General features: G+C 40.3%; 1 protein-coding gene across 2 annotated transcripts in view; it reads right to left on the reverse strand.

The window, feature by feature from the left end:
• Brcc3 (BRCA1/BRCA2-containing complex subunit 3) overlaps window positions 1-15,964 on the reverse strand; it is a 41,580-nt gene extending 25,616 nt beyond the window's left edge. The window contains exons 1-4 of one of the 2 annotated variants that reach the window (XM_048336297.1): window positions 15,759-15,964; window positions 15,180-15,196; window positions 14,317-14,371; window positions 7,296-7,415 (exon numbers count right to left, since the gene is read on the reverse strand). In XM_048336297.1, coding sequence (XP_048192254.1) covers window positions 7,296-7,415; window positions 14,317-14,371; window positions 15,180-15,196; window positions 15,759-15,881 — 315 coding nt within the window. In that variant the 5' untranslated portion in view covers window positions 15,882-15,964. The remainder of the gene's footprint in view (window positions 1-7,295; window positions 7,416-14,316; window positions 14,372-15,179; window positions 15,197-15,758) is intronic. The other variant, XM_048336299.1, reaches the window with a different exon arrangement.
• Between the last annotated feature and the right edge of the window lie 1,307 nt (window positions 15,965-17,271).

Here is a 17,271-nt window from a genome sequence, read left to right on the forward strand (position 1 = left end):
TAAAGCCTGGCCTCAGATGTATAAATACTAATGAAGACGCACAAGTAATATGAACAAACAGGCAGCATATCCCCTCTTAAGTTCAAGTATTCCAGTAGAGGAATTGAACAATAGTGAAGATGACACTATAAGCAATTAACTCAAAAGAACAATAAGAATGATGAATGAAATTAAAGTCTACATGTATAAGCAGTTGAATGAATTCAGAGTATATAAAAAGCTAAATGAACTCAAAGAATTAAAAAAGATGTTGGAATGAACTCAAAGCAAACCAAAATAAACACCTGAATGAAATAAGGAAGACAATGCAAGAAATGGAGGGTCTCAATAAAGACATACACATTTTGAAGGAAAAGTAAACTGGAAATAAAAAGTTCAGTAAACTACATTTTAAAAGTCAGCTGAAGCCTAGCAACCGTGGCTTATGCCTGTAATTCTAGCTACTCAGGAGACTAAGATCTGAGGACTGCAGTTCAAAGCAGGCCCAGGCAGCTAAGTCCATGAGACTCTTATCTCAAATTAACCACCAAAAAGTCAGTATAGGCATGGCTTAAGTGGTAAATTTCCAGCCTTGAGTGAAAAATCTAAAGGGCAGCTTCCAGGTCCTGAGTTCAAGCTCTAATACTGGCACAAAAACAAAACAAAAAACCCTCAGGTGAAAGACCTAATAGAGGACTGGGAATGTGGCTTAGTTTTGCCTAGCTTGCATGAAGCCCTCGGATCGATTCCTCAGTACTACATAAACAGAAAAAGGGAGAAGTGGCGTGCGAGCCTTGAGCAAAAGAGCTCAGAGACAGCACCCAGGCCCTGAGTTCAAGCCCCAGGACTAGCAAAAACAAAAATTAATTTTAAAAACTATATAAAAAAGAAAGCCTTGGGCCTGGGAATATGGCCTAGTGGCAAGAGCGCCTGCCTTATATACGTGAAGCCCTGGGTTCGATTCTCCAGCACCACATATATAGAAAACGGCCAGAAGTGGCGCTGTGGCTCAAGTGGCAGAGTGCTAGCCTTGAGCAAAAAGAAGCCAGGGACAGTGCTCAGGCCCTGAGTCCAAGGCCCAGGAGTGGCAAAGAAAAAAAAAAGCCTTAATAGAATGGAACAGGTTGAAGATAATCAGTGACCAAAGACAAAAGAGGAAAAAACAATTAAAGTCCTTGAGACTCTCAATGCAAGGAAGCTGGACCTGGGGGTGTGCACCTATGATCCTATCCTGAGGAGCCTAATGTAGCAGAGTTTGGCTTAGGCATTATTATTCTGAGCTACCCAAAGCCTAGGTATTAGTGAAAATTTATCATAAAAAATATATGTACATAGCTATTGAGCTATTGTGATCATCTACTAGGACTATCTCAGACATATACTAATATTACCAATAAGGGAGATTGGGTGGGATGGGGGGATTGAGGAGGAGGGAAAGTGGGAGAAAAATGAGGGAGAGGGTAGCAAGTTTGACAAGAAATGTACTCACTACCTAATGTATGTAACTGTAACCCCTCTGTACTTGACTTTGACAATAAAAAATAAATAAAAATTTACAAAAGAAAATAAAATACACAAACTACTGAAACATGCCTCAGAAGTTTAGTGCATGACTAGCAAGTACAAGGACCTGAGTTAAACCCTAGTACTACCAAGAAGGAAGGAAGGGAGGGAGGGAGGGAGGAAGGGAGGAAGGGAGGGAGGGAGGGAGGGAGGGAGGGAGGGAGGGAGGGAGGGAGGGAGGGAGGGAGGGAGGGAGGGAGGGAGGGAAGGGAGGGAAGGAGGAAGGAAGGTTAGGAAAATAACCCCACTCACAAAAGACTAAAAAAAAAAACTTCAAAACAAACAACTACTAAGGTGAAAGGGAAAACTATAAAATCATGAAGGAAGAGATTAAAGGACACACTAGATGGTGAAAAGACTTCCCTTGTTCATCTGTTAACACAATTAACATAAAAATTTCTATATTAGGGCTGGGAATATGACCTAGTAGTAGAGTGCTTGCCTAGTGTGCATGAAGCCCTGGGTTCGATTCCTCAGCACCACATATATAGAAAAAGCCAGAAGTGGTGCTGTGGCTCAAGTGGCAGAGTGCTAGCCTTGAGCAAAAAGAAGCCAGGGAAGGTGCTCAGGCCCTGAGTTCAAGCCCCATGACAGGCAAAAAACAAAAAAACAAAAAACGCTATATTATTAAACACAATCAGCAGATTCAATGCAATTCCCATCAAATTCCCAATGTCATTCTTTATATAAACAGAAAATTCATTGCCAAAATGTATATGGAAACATGAAATACCCTGAACAGCAAAAATAATCCTGAGCAAAAAGAACAGGTCTAGAGTTACCATTAATATCAGACTTCAAAAACAGCACGGCACTGACACAAAAACATACAAAATCAATAGAATACCTGAAAATAAATCTGTAAAACTATAGCCCTCTTAGCTTTGACAAAAGAATCAAAAAACATACTGGGAATAAATGGTGCTGGGAAAACTGGTTATCTATAGTTAGAAGACTGAAACTAGGCCCCTATCCTTCAAACTGTACAAAAGCCAGTTTCAAGTGGATCAAAGATTTCATTGTTAAGATCTGAAACTTTGACTGGGAGTGAGGGAAGGAAAGACACTGTAAAAAGTAAATATACTCATTACTCAACTCGTGTAACTGTAATCCCTCTGTATATCTATCACCTGTAAAATAAGGGGCTGGGAATATAGCCTAGTGTTTGCCTCGTAAACATGAAGCCCTGGGTTCAATTCCTCAGCACCACATATACAGAAAAAGCCAGCAGTGGTGCTGTGACTCAAAGTAGTGTGCTGTGATCAAAAAGAAGCCAGGGACAGTGCTCAGGCCCTGAGTTCAAGCCCCAGGATTGGCAAATAAATAAATAAATAACAATAAGGTAAAATGTTTTAAAGAAAAAAAGATTTTAAACTTCTATAGGAAAATACTGGATGATATAAGCATAGGTAATTAATTTCTAAAAGGACATCAATTTCCCAGGAAATCAAATTAAAAATCCGTACACTGTGTGCCACTGGCTCACGCTTATAATCCTAGCTACTCAGGAGGCTGAGATCTGAAAATTGTGGTTTGAAGTCAGCCGGGCAGGTAGGTCTGTGACACTTTTAAAGAAAGCCAGAAGTGGAGCTGGGGCTCAAGTGGTATAGCACTAATCTTAATCAAAAATACTCAAGCTCCAAGACTTGCAGACACACATACAAAACTTCTGTACACAATAGGAAACAATTATCAGAATCATGAGACAACCCAGGAATGGGAGAAAATCTCTGCTAGCTATTTAAGGAGAAAGGGTAATTTTCAGAATATACAAAGTCCTCAAAAAATTAAGTAGAGGGGCTGGGAGTATGGCCTAGCAGCAAGAGTGCTTGCCTCGTATACATGAAGCCCTAGGTTTGATTCCTCAGCACCACATATATAGAAAACGGCCAGAAGTTGGGCTGTAGCTCAAGTGGCAGAGTGCTAGCCTTGAGCAAGAAGAAGCCAGGGACAGTGATCAGGCCCTGAGTCCAAGCCCCAGGACTGGCAAAAAAAAATAATTAAGTAGAAAATGTACAATTAATCCAACTAGTGAGTAGGAAAAGAATTATGCAGACAACTCTTAGAAGTATAAATGGTAAATAAATAGATGAAGAAATGTTTTAACATGCTTACCCATAAAGGAAATGCAGATCAAAACAGTCAATAGAATGTTAAGATTGTATCCCCTATCCCTCCAGTCAGAATAGCAATCATCAAGAAAACAACGAATGCTTGTGAGGTTTTGGAGGAAAGAAAATCTACTCCTGGTAGGAATGCAAACTGGTACAACCACTATGAAAGTCAGTGTGGAGGGTCATTAAACTACAAATAGAGCTACCTCGTGACCCTGCTATACAATTTTTTGGTATATATAGGAAGGAAAACAAATTAACATATGAGGGAGATACAATTTGTATACACACATTTATTTTGGCACTATGGACAACAGCCTAGGTGGCCAACTGATAAACGGATTAAAAAATGTCACTTGCAGGAAAGTGGATGAAACTGGGTATCATCATGTTGAACGAGATAACAGAAGCTCCAAAAAACCGACTATCACATGTTTTTGTTCATATGTGGAATCAGATCTAAAATGACAGAGATGATGGGAATCAGCCAGAGGGAGGAAGAGAAAGTACATGGGGAAAAGGATTGGGGTAACATTACATGTGTGTGTGTATATACACTAAGAAATATAAAAGAGGGAGTATAGTTCCTCAAAGTGCACTGTATGCATCTATGGAATTATCAGAATGAAAAACATATCAATGAAAACATACCAATATGCTGTTTCTGGACAAGACAGAAAACAAAGAAACTGAACATGTATGAAGCAACAATCTTCAAAACAACAGTCATCATTCAAAGAAAGCCAATGGGTGGGGAATAAATAAGGTGAATCCGGGAAAGGACATCCAGACCACAGATGAGTAGGGAGGGGGAATTGAAGTGGAGCCAACCAGACCACCCAACAGTTCACATAGGTTACTGAGTCCAGATTTACTGGTGCTTTGAGGCAAACCTTGGACATTCTCACTGGCTTCCACTGGAGACTACTCATCAGCAGACTACTAATGAGTGCAAGCATATGAGGGAACAACTGTCAGTCCACAAACAGGGCAGAAACCAGCAATAGTCCCACCAGCCAGGAAAGAAAATCTCACAAAAATGGGTAAATTTGCCAGTGCTCAGAAGAGTGATGTCTATGTAGTATGGAACATCTTCTACACTAACAGCTGCTCTGATCCACACGGCTCATCCTCAAAGTCAAACTCAAAAGCATGGATCATGTTTCTAACTCAACAGTACCCCAGGACATGGCTCTTGGATCCAACTCAGAATACAGAAATACCTAGGGGCTGAAATTAAAAAACAAAAACTAAAACAAAAACAAAACTATCAGGGATACAATGCAGCAGTGAAATCTAAACTTTTTAAGGAAATGAACAGATTAGTGGTTGTCAGGAGGTAAAGGTTGTAGGAAAGAAGTAGGTATAACTAGCAAAAGGAAGTAGAAAGGTGATTTTTCAGTAATAGAACAGTTTTGTATCTTAAATGCTCAGGTAGTTCATGTATCTACACTTAACATAATAGCACAAAACTACACTCTGTGTCAACTGCCTAGTTTCCTAATCATTACCATAATTATGTAACAGGAAAACTTGAGGTAAAATTGGGTTAAGGCTAGAAATTTTTCTGTGTTATAATTATCTCAAAGTGAAAACAGTTTAAAAAAATGGGAATATGGCCTAGTGGCAAGAGTGCTTGACTCGTATACATTAAGCCCTGGGTTCGATTCCCCAGCACCACATATACAGAAAATGGCCAGAAGTGGTGCTGTGGCTCAAGTGACAGAGTGCTAGCCTTGAGCAAAGAGAAGCCAGGGACAGTGCTCAGGCTCTGAATCCAAGGCCCAGTACTGGCAAAAAAAAAAAAAGATACAAAATGTGTACCTCATATATTATGGATATATAATCAATAAATTATTTTTATATTAACTATTTAGAAGAATGTATATATAATCCAAAATATTCCATCTTTCTTTTATTTCAAAGGAAAGAACATAAACTGCAAATTTTCTTAGAGAAAATATTTTAATAGACCTGAATGAGAATACTCTAAATGTGTATGAAGAATTCAGCTTATAAACTGGAAAAATCTAGGATTCAGAAAAATGAAAATAACATTAATTCTGCATTTTTACATCTGATTAGAAGTTTGTATTCTGATGCTGAAAAAAAACCCAATAGATGTCATTTTATAGTACATATGCTACTGCTGTGTGTGTGTGTGTGTGCACGCACGTGTGTGTGCTGGTCCTGGGGCTTGAACCTAGGGCTTGGGTGCTGCCCCTGAGCTTTTCTGCTCAAGGTGAGCACTCTTCCACTTGAACTACAGCTCCACCTCCAGGATTTTTTTTTTTTGGTGCTTGATTATAGAGATAAAATTAATCTCATGGGCCTTACTTCCTGGGCTGGCTTTGAATCATGATCCTTACATCTCAGTCTCACAAGTAGCTGGGATTACAGCCCTGAGCCATTAGCACCCAGCATCGTTATTGCCTTTCAACAATGAACTGTCAACGACCAAATGTTAAAATTCAATATTAGGAATTTATAATAAAATGGACCTATAGATGCCTAAGAAGTAATTTTTAGAAGTAGGTAGTAAATAAGAGCAATATAAATTTTTAAAAGTTCAAAAGATTAACTAAAAGCACTGATGCAATTTTACTTGCATTAGAAGAGGTATGAAGTCCTGATTAGTGGAAGAATGTCAATAGTGTATTCAGTTCTCAGTGCTACATTTTTTAGGGTAATTCTCAAAAATTAATCTCTTCAGGGGCTGGGGATATAGCCTAGTGGCAAGAGTGCCTGCCTCGGATACACGAGGCCCTAGGTTCGATTCCCCAGCACCACATATACAGAAAACGGCCAGAAGCGGCGCTGTGGCTCAAGTGGCACAGTGCTAGCCTTGAGCGGGAAGAAGCCAGGGACAGTGCTCAGGCCCTGAGTCCAAGGCCCAGGACTGGCCAAAAAAAAAATTAATCTCTTCAAAGGGCAGAGGCCAAGATAGTGAATGACCTAGAAATTAGGAAAACATGAAGTAGGAACAAAAAGGAAGGAATGGTGAGGGGAACAAGGAATACAGAGTAAGCTTAATGGGACTCTTCACAGAGTCCATTTTCACTGTAATTGACCCTGGAACTTTGAGCATGGAACTATAGTGGCCTCTCAAGCAGGGAGACATGAAGCCAGACAATCTTACAGGAAGCAGTTTATTGTGCTGGCACAGACACAGGCTCATGTCCTCCAAAAACCCAGTGCTGAGAACAAAGGGCCCTGTCTTTTATACCTCCTCTGCCTCTTTATCTAATACATGTTTACACAGTATTTCATTAGCTAACTTTCAAGGATGCATACTTTTCCCAGACATTGTCTACATGCTGCTTTGCCTGCAGGGCTCAGCCTCCCCCCAGTTTCAGTCCACCTCCTCCCCAACCCCAAACCAAAACCTCTTTGTGCTTAAGGAACATAAGTATCAAAAACTGATCATTCTCCCGACAAAATCCAAAATCCTTTGAGTAAGCACATCACTGGATCTAAGAGGTAAATATGAAAATTAGGGAAGAAGCATGTGAAAGAAAATATGTGCAAAAGTGACTGTCAAGTCACTGTAAAGAGAATGAGCATGTGAAGTGGCATGACTGTAGTAATGAGATCAAGGTGGCCCACAAGCCCCAGAGCACATATGATTGTCAAGGATATCTCTGCCTCTGTTGAGGCTGCAGACAGCTGCTCTGGAGAAATTTCTACTCGATCCTTCCTCTTATCAGAACGTCGTAAGATGATGACAGAATGAATATGTACAATTCGGACGGTGTCAACCTAAAAGAAAATCCATAAAAATGGTTACTCTTGTTCCTTGCTAAAAATACTTCTCTCTCCAATTTCCTGTTAATTATAAGATTGTATTTTATTACACTATCAGATTAAAGACCACATTTTAGGACACTGAAATTTTTGTCACAAATAATGAAGTATTTCAAATGAAAGTTATCCAACTTCTCTATATATGCTATGTATTATATATATGCATATGTATAAAAACAAAAATACAAATGCTAATATTTAGCTCAAAGTACTTTTTGAATGACCATGTAGAAATTATTCGATTAACTATGAGCAAAATACACAAAGGACTATAAGAGTGCTGGCAACATGTTCAAAATGCTAATGACAGGGGTGAGGATCAAACACCATACATGAAGCTACACTAAAGCACTGGTTCATTATTCAAGTGGCTGAGATCCAGAGGATCAGAATTCAAGGCAACCATGGGCAGGAAGTTTGGTAGACTTCATCTTCAAACTAACCAGTAAAAGCCAAGTGCTGGTGGCTCATGTCTATAATCCTAGCTACTCAGGAGGCTGAGATTTGAAGACTGTAATTCAAAGATAGCCCCAGCAGCAAAGTCTTTGAGACTCTTATCTCCAACTAAGGACCAAAAAGCCCAAGTGGAGCTGTGGCTCAAGTGGTAGAGTGCCAGCCTGGAGCAAAAAAGCTAAGGGACAGCGCCCAGGCCCTGAGCTCAAGTCCCAGGACTGGCACAGATTGACAGACAGACAGACAGACAGACAGACAGACACACACACACACACCTCAAAGCCAAAAACAAGAATTATATGAGTTGTTCACATTTGTAGCTTACATTACATCACTAAAGAACAAAGATTTGTTTTCTATATTATGCTGGCAACTTTAACTTTTCAAGGAAAACAAGAAAGTTATATAACTAGTTCTACTTTTCAGTTTCTTATTTTGTATAGATTTATAAGTGTACTGACAGAAGAGTTACTAAACTAGAAAGACAGCTGACAGACTTGGAGAAGATCTTTATCAGCAATACATTAAAGGCCTAATATCCAATATATACAAAGAACTCAAGAAACCCCTCCCAAAGCTAATAAACCAGTCACTAAATGGGAAAAAGGAATGAAGGAGAGACTTTCCAGAAGAGGTAAGAATGGCAAAGAAACACATGAGGAAATGCTCCTCATCCCTGGCCATAAAGAAAATGCAAATCAAAACTCAGATTCTATCTCACCTCAGTTAGATTAGCCAACATTGTGAATTCAAACAACAACAAATGTTGGCAAGGATGTAGGGGAAAAGGAACCTTCTGCACTGTTGGTGGTAATGTAAACTATTACACTCTGGATTGCAGTCAGGAGGTTCCTCAAAAAACTAGACATAGACCTTCCTTATGACCCAGCATACCACTCCTGGGCATCTAACCTAGAACATTACAAGCCAGGATACCATAAAGACTCTTGCATATCCATGTTCATTGCTGAACTATTCACAATAGTCAAGGATATTTTTAGGAAAGGAACACAGAGGCACAATACCTATGTGCATCTGATCATATTTATCAAAATGATCTCCAGGGGGCTGGGGATATGGCCTAGTGGCAAGAGTGCTTGCCTCCTATACATGAGGCCCTGGGTTCAATTCCCCAGCACCACATATACAGAAAATGGCCAGAGGGGGCGCTGTGGCTCAAGTGGCAGAGTGCTAGCCTTGAGCAAAAAGAAGCCAGGGACAGTGCTCAGGCCCTGAGTCCAAGCCCAGGACTGGCCAAAAAAAAAAAAAAAAGATCTCCAGGAAACAGAAACAAGAGGCTTCTTCTTTGTTGCTGTTTATGTTTTCTTTTCTTTTGTCTTATTTGTTTATCTGTCTTTAGGAGGGCAAGGGGGCACAGGAATGGAGGGACAAAGGGTGAACAAATGCAGCAGTGGTACTCACTAGACACTGTTGAAAATGGACTACACAACTGTGGGTGGGAACAGGAGGGGAAAAACTGGGAGAGAGTGAGGGAAGGGGTGACATTGTTCAAAAGGAAATGTACTCACAACCTGACTTCTGTAACTGTAACTCTTTTGTATGTCACCTTTATAATAACAATTTTAAAAAAGGAAAAAAATTAACAAGGCAACCTTTGCACATCAAATGTTCAGTATTCTTTTAATTACAGCTGCTTTTCTTTCATAAATAAAAAAAGCTATCTGGCCTAGAACATACTGAAAGCAAATATGAGTAGTTCTACTTATCAAATCAAAAGATGTTACTATGCTCCTGTATTATTCAGCTACTTATAATTCCTAATACCATGTGGTCTATTTCATTACATTTTTACACTGTCAGTTCTACTAACAGGCACTTCCAGCATTTATTTTCATCTGGTAGATGCATATTAAATTTCCTGATCATCCTATAAAAATCTAATCATTTTCTCCCACAACTTCCTTTGTAATATACACATTTATTTCTACTAGAAATATTGTATTCTATGCACTGACAAATTTTCCTTCCCTGATAGAACATAAACTTCTTCTTCTTCTTTTTTTTTTTTTGCCAGTCCTGGGCCTTGGACTCAGGGTCTGAGCACTGCACCTGGCTTCTTCTTTTTTTTTCCGTTTTGTTTGTTGCCAGTCCTGGGGCTTGAACTCAGGGCCTGAGCACTGTCCCTGGCGTCTTTTTTGCTCAAGGCTAGCACTCTACCACTTGAGCCACAGCACCACTTCCAGCTTTTTCTATATATGTGGTACTGAGGAGTCGAACCCAGGGCTTCATGTATATGAGGTGAGCACTTTACCACTAGGCCATATTCCCAGCCTGTCCCTGGCTTCTTTTTGCTCAAGGCTAGCACTCTGCCACTTGAGCCACAGTGCCACTTCTGGCCTTTTTCTATATATGTGGTGCTGAAGAATCGAACCTAAGGCTTCATGTATACGAGGCAAGCACTCTTGCCACTAGGCCATATTCCCAGCCCCATAAACTTCTTAAAAGCAGGGACCGTATTTGATTTATGCTTTTATCACCAGAAGCAAGTACAATACCCAGCAGGCACAGGGTACAAAATAGTCAGGAACAGAGATAGAAAAATGTATAACTTCTCAAGGAATAACAAGACCAACAGTCTAATTTTTGTGTTTTCTAGGCCTTGTTTACTCATTGCTGGTGTTCTACCACATGAGCCAATGCTCTTTCCAGTCCAGTTTTCTTGCTAGTTAGTTGAAGACAGAATCTCTTGGCCTTTTCTGTGAGAACTAGCTTTAAACCTCAATCCTCTGGTTCTTCTGAGTAGCTAAGATTACACTGGGACCAGACAACAACTAACTTTTCAACAGACACAATGAAAGAAAAAAGAGAATGAGAGTACATATAATAAGGCTAAAATATCTGCTAAGAATATTCTAAAAATATATCTTTCAAAACTAAAAACAAATTTTCTGATGCACAATGGGGGAAATTCATTAGAAACTTGGAAACACTTTAAGCAGAAGGAAAATTCCAGAAATGAAGAAAGGGTAAGAAGTGGACAGACAGAAATATTTATATTTTATTTTATAAACATTCATTTGTATAACAATAAATGAAGGCTAAATAATAATAATGTCAAATAAGGCCTAAAATAACCATAGAATTAAGATGCATCATGACAATCCACAAAGTTGAGGGTACACATGAAAATAAAATGTTCTAAGGTTCTAAGTATAAATAGAACCTACGATTGTAAAATTAAGTATGTTTTCAACTTTACCTTGGTGCAAAAGCAACGTATGTTCAGTAGACACTGTATTTTGAGTTTGTGTCTTCCACGGGCTATGACATACTTAATAGTATGATGTTCTTTGGCAATGCTGGATGGAAGCAGTAAGCTACAACTTTCTATCAGCTAGGCAATCACAACAAGAAAAAGCTGATACTACAGTGTGCTGTTTTACTAAGTGAGGATGCTTGACAGTTTAAGTGCATTGGGCATATTTGGATAGTTTCAATCTACAGTGAGTTTATTAGTATATAACCAAACTGAAGTCAAGGTATATCTGTATTGTGGGGAAATGATAAAAATAGATGTATCAGAGTTTCACAAATCAAGAATGCATATCATAACATGCAGAATAACCACTATAAAAGTAAAGTAAAAGAAAGCTATAACTAATAAATTCAGTGTCAAAGTGCAATGCTTCAATGATTTAATTAATCCAAAAGAAGAAAAGAAAAAATATAAAACAAAATCAAGCTGGGCACTAGTGGCTCACACCTGTAATCCTAGCTAAGAAGGAGGCCGTGAGATGTGAGAATCATGGTTGGAAGCCAGCCCAGGCAGAAAAGTCCATGAGACTCTTATCTCCAATAAACTACTCAGAAAAAGCTGAAAGTGGTGCACTGTGGTTCAAGTGGTAGAGCACTAGCCTTGAGCACAAAAGAGGCTCAGGGGACAGCACCCAGGCTCTGAGTCCAAGCCCCAGGACTAGGGAAAAAGTGAAATAAAAAGCAAAATGACACTTATAATGCATATGCACTAACAACTATATTAAATATAATTTGAAGATCCAATTAAGGAGATTATCAGGAGCTAGATGGGTGGCACACACCCATAATGCCAGCTACTCAGCAGGCAAAGACAAAATAATTCTGCCAATCTGGGCTAAGGTAACCTTAGGTCCTGTTTCAAAAATAAAAACACAAAAGGTTGGAGGCATAGTTCAAGTGTTAAAGTAACTGCCTAGCATGTGTGAGGCTGTGGATCCAATCCCTAGTACCTAAAAAAATTATCAGACTGGAATTTTTTAAAACGATGTTAATAAGAGACATTTAAAATACAGAATATGAACAAAATGATTATATGTATATATGTATACACACACATACACACACCATGGCAAAACTAACTACAAAGGTAAGTTTGCTGAATTCAAGAATTTTAACATCTCATTTAGGCATTGTAAATTGACATAAAATTCAAGATAAGAAAATGAACTGTTGAAAAAAAAATCCCATACGTTAAGACCTCAGTGGGTTTGACTGAGGAAGGTAAAGAAATTATTATAATCTACTGCTTTAAGAAGTTTAGCTACCAAAGAATGTACAAGTAGTGATTACAGGAAAATACAGGGTTGAATAGTTTTTCTTTCTGTGAAAATGAGACTAATTTAAGCACAGGTGACAGAAAAGGGTACGTGATCCAAGAATCCACAAGGTCTGTAAACAAGCTACACCTCTGAAGAGGCAGATAGCTTTTTTTTTCATAAAGGAAATATGATTATTTTTGTCAACTAGATTGAGAGACACCTAGATTTCAAGGACACCTCAGGGTGTGTCTATGAGGGCATGTACAAAGACAGTCTGAATGTGAAGCAGAGGCTGGGAGGAAAAGACCCACCCTGAATGTGGATGGCACCATCTGAGAAATAAGGTGGGTATCCGGATGAAATAAGGAGGAAGAAGCCAGCCAGTGCATGCAAGTTCCATTCTTCGTCAACAGATGTGTCTATTGTTACTGCCAATACCTATGGATATAAGACTCAAGCTTCTTCAGTCTTCAGCATGGACTTACCAGCAACTGTCCAGGAAGCTTCTAGGTCTTTAGCCTTTGAATTAGGGCTGTATCATTGCTTTCCTTTGTGCTGAAGCTTTCATGCCTGGAGACTAAGCAGCTACCAAGTTCTCTGGTCACTGTTTGACTATATAGTCTCTAATGTTTAAGCCAATCTAATAAATCCCCTTGTATAATTGTGTGTGTGTATGTTTATGTCTGTGCTTGTATGTATGGGTGTATATACATGTATATTCTCTTGGATCTATTCCTGTAGAGAACACTAATACAAGAAGAAAAAAGGCTATGTTAAGTGAAGAAATTTGTGTAGTTTTACCTAATAGCTTTGGATAAAGAGAGGGAGTAAGTTGTTTTTATTCTATTTTACAAAAGCACTGGTCTGAGTCAGGTATCAGTAGCTCACACCTACATAACCCTACCTACTCAGGACACTGATCTAAGACCTGTGGTTTGGAGCCAGTCTAGGCAGACAAATCAGAGACTTATCTCCAATTAACCAGCAAAAATCCAGAAGTAGAGGTGTGGCTCAAGTGGTAAAGCATGAGCCATGAGTGAAAAGGCTGAGAGTGCAAAGCTCTGAGCTCAAGCCACTGGAACAAAATGAAAAAGTATTGAGGGGCTAGGAATGTGGCTTAGTGGTAGAGTGCTTGCCTAGCATACATGAAGCCCTAGGTTTGATTCCTCAGCACCACATAAACAGAAAAAGCCAGAAGTGGTGCTGTGGCTCAAGTGGTAGAGTGCTAGCCTTGAACACAGAGAGGCTCAGGGACAGCGCCCAGGTCCTGAGTTCAAGCCCCAGGACTGGCAAAAAAAAAAAGTATTGATATGTGATATACTGGAGGAGAAATTAACTGGTCTGGCACATGCCAGAAAAGGTGGAGTATGGCTATAGACAGAAGAAAAAAACCAAAATAGAGTAACAACTAGGATACCATGAATAGTTTGACTGCAAAAAGAAATGGGGTTACTGATATTATATTGGGATTTGGAATTGAGGAGTAATGCTGATGAGAAACACTTGCTAACAGGCAGTGACAGGAGGAAGAGGAAGAAATGCAGTTTGTCCATATATAGGCAGAAGAAATTGTCTGTCATGGCAGTGTATAGGAACACATGACCTAATTTTCAGGTAATCGGCATCCCAGTCACCAAATAAGGATAATGGTCTTGATGTGATTACTCATTTTGATCAAGTATTATAAACTGCTACAAAGAATAGAAAATTAGTTCACATTTATAGTGAGTAGATTTTTCATCAAAATTTTCCTAGAAATATGAGTCTACTCAGTCAAAAACTGAATTAAAACTCTGGTTGAGGTCATCAAAATACAGAAATCTCTCCCCGGTGTTATTTTCTGTCATGCAGAATTCAAACACACATACCTTTTCAGCAACTGTGCGTGTTTCAGTTCCAGTACATAGAAATTTGGAGTCATTCCTATTGGGGAGAGAGTAGGGGAAATAAGGGGAGGGGGTAACTGGAGTTTGGAATAGAAAAAGGAGCTCAAGCTAATAAACAGGATTAACAATTTTTACAATGGCAACCTTACTAAAAATATATTAATGGCAATGTAAGGTACAAACTGGACTTCTGAGTATAAAGGAGGTGTGCTTGAGAACTGTAAGGTATGCTTTGAAGTTTAAATGAATTTACAGAAAAGTTTTACTATTTCAAGCACTGAAGCTACTGGGGATCTCTGGAATTGCTGTAGAGTTTTGTAAGATGGGAGGGAGAAAGCCATTGTCAATTTAGAAAGAGGACTACATCAACAGGGAGAAAGCATGTGAATGTGTATATTGTGTGCCACACAAAAAAAAATCACTGGTTTCTCAGTGACATTTCAAGGGAGAGATAATATAAAATAGACAAAGAAAATGAAGTATTATTAAATGTAAATGTAAGATGATACCTTTGTTTCAAGCAACAAAACTGTTTATAAGAGTTCTCACAGGTTCAGCTTTGATCTTGGTTCTCTTTTAAATTTCTTGTATGTAGAAGCATATATATGTATGTATACAAATACATATGTACATATATATACATATATAATTCCAGTTTCATGTATAAAAATCCTGTTAAGAAGCCAGGAAAGGATCTTTGAGGTTGACATGAAACTCAGATTGTATGCATTTTGCTTGATTCTTAATGGTAATATAAGACACAAGTGGCATAAAATGTTACCAAGGTTGCAATAATTTTTCGTCAACGATGACATAGTGATCATAAGACGAGTAAATAATCTTACCTTGTGTCATCATTCAACTAGAGTGGGAAAAAGCAGAAAACATTATTTAACACATTATGCTTATATGATTACCGGGATGCAGATTATATGAAAATTAGGTGATGTGTTCCTATATGCTGATGTGAAAGAAAACGACTTTTGGCCAAACTTCATTTCCTCGTCCTCTTTAGCCCCTTTACAACATTAATACAGCAAAAACTTTTGAGTCCATTAAAAAGCCCTTCTATCTTCTTTCTTTGCTACGCTTTATATAGCTTTATCAATACTTGTACTTCCCGAAAGGGAGGCCTGGGGATGAGCCAAGAGGCTCTTAACCATGGTCTGGCTGCTTCGGAATGTCAATACGTGTTGTTTCTGGCCGGATTTACAATTCGGGTCAATGGAGTGATACCCTCAGAAGCATCCGCCATGGTGCTTACGTAGACCGCTACGACTCGGTCAGAAGGAATGATTCCCCGGTCCAGAGTTGTTTTAAGATTGTCCAAGGATGTTAGACTAGGCTCCCGGTGGCCTCCCCGCCGTCCCTAGGACCGCGAGACTGCTCAGCAGGTTTCCAATCAGGCCCACTGACCTACTCACCTCCCCTATACATAGACCCATCACCTCCTCCTTTTCCGTGCTCAAAGCATGGTTGAGACACACTAGGAAAGCATCAGACTCGAGATGAACCGCCTGCACCGCCTGCACCACCTGCACCGCCATCTTGGTCCGCTCCGTTCACGTCCGCCAAGGGCCCAGTCCAGCCAGGGCTCCCGCGCAGCCTCCCCCTCACTCGGAGCTCCGCGCTCCGCCCAGGCCAGGCTTCCGCGAGCCCGCGGGGGCGGAGCTTCGGCAAGCGCGGGGGCGGGGTCCACCCGGCAGCACCTGAGAAACGCCCGCGCCATTTGGGGCGGGCGTGGCCTGGGGACTGGGGGATTGGGCCGGGCGAAGTTGGGGTTTTCGGCGGGGGCGTGCGGACGCAATTGGGAGAGTGCGCTCTTTGGCCTCCGGGGAACTTGGTCTGTGAGCGGCGTCCCAGGCGCCTGGGCTGCCAAGTCCCGAGCGCCGGCGCCCATTTTGCTAACCCACCGACGCGCAGCTTGCGCGGCCTACACTCTTCGGGGACAGCCTTTGCGGCGGCATCGCCGCGGACGCCGGCCTCTCGAGCCAGAGGGACGCTCTTTTGAAACTCGGTCCCAAAACAGTTAAGGGTTTGTTTCATTTATTTATTCTTATGTTTTTGAATCTCCAAGTCAGCCACTAAATCTCCAAGTCTCTCAGGACCATTTCCGGTTGCCGGCCCAAAGTCCCTGAACTTCGGTTCTGGCAGCCTCGCCCGGGGATGTCCCTCCGCTGGCCCTGGCCCTGGGCTCACGCCGCAGCCTCCCCTTGAGTGGTCCGGGTGGGACCTGGAAGTTTTAGCCTAGCTGGTCTGGGAGCGGAATAACTAGCCAAAGAAACGTTATATTCATGTGAGTAACCTTTTACAGAAGCAGTGCTAAGCACTCTTCAGCTTGACTGCCGCTGCTTTTACAAAGGCTTTGAGACAGGGAAGGGGAATTGAAGGACTTTTTTATTCAAGTTCAAAAGTGTCTTACTACATATTAACAAGTTTCCTCAGATCCTATCTTGATGGTGAAATTACACGTAAAAGGAATTTTATTTGGGGTTATATCAACCAACGTCAGAAGAGTTAAAGTTCCCATCTTCCCATTTGCAAGTTTACTATTTCAGGAGCAATTCTAAATCAAGGACAAATATTTGCCATGCTTCCAATCTTTGATTTGTTGTTCTGATCCCTGCGTAGTTCAGCAAACCAGGCATATGTGGCAGTATATTCTTAAGGGAACACTCTTAAGGTGCTACTTGAAGAAGGTGTTGATGCTTTGCTCTTTTCTCCCAAATCAGTTCCAACTCAAGTCTTCCCATAAACGGGGTCCCAAACCCAGCAGCACAATACTAGCAGCCTCTATTTTTACCTAATCCTTATGGATCAGCACGTAGTTCCATGATTAAGTCTGATAAGTATGCAAGTTGGGAAATGAAAGTGGACAATTACATTGCACCTATTTACCTTCTTTTGATTTTATGTTGTCTGTTATTTTCAGTTAAT

This window comes from Perognathus longimembris, chromosome 28, assembly GCF_023159225.1.
Source record: "Perognathus longimembris pacificus isolate PPM17 chromosome 28, ASM2315922v1, whole genome shotgun sequence".
Lineage (NCBI taxonomy): Eukaryota > Metazoa > Chordata > Mammalia > Rodentia > Heteromyidae > Perognathus > Perognathus longimembris.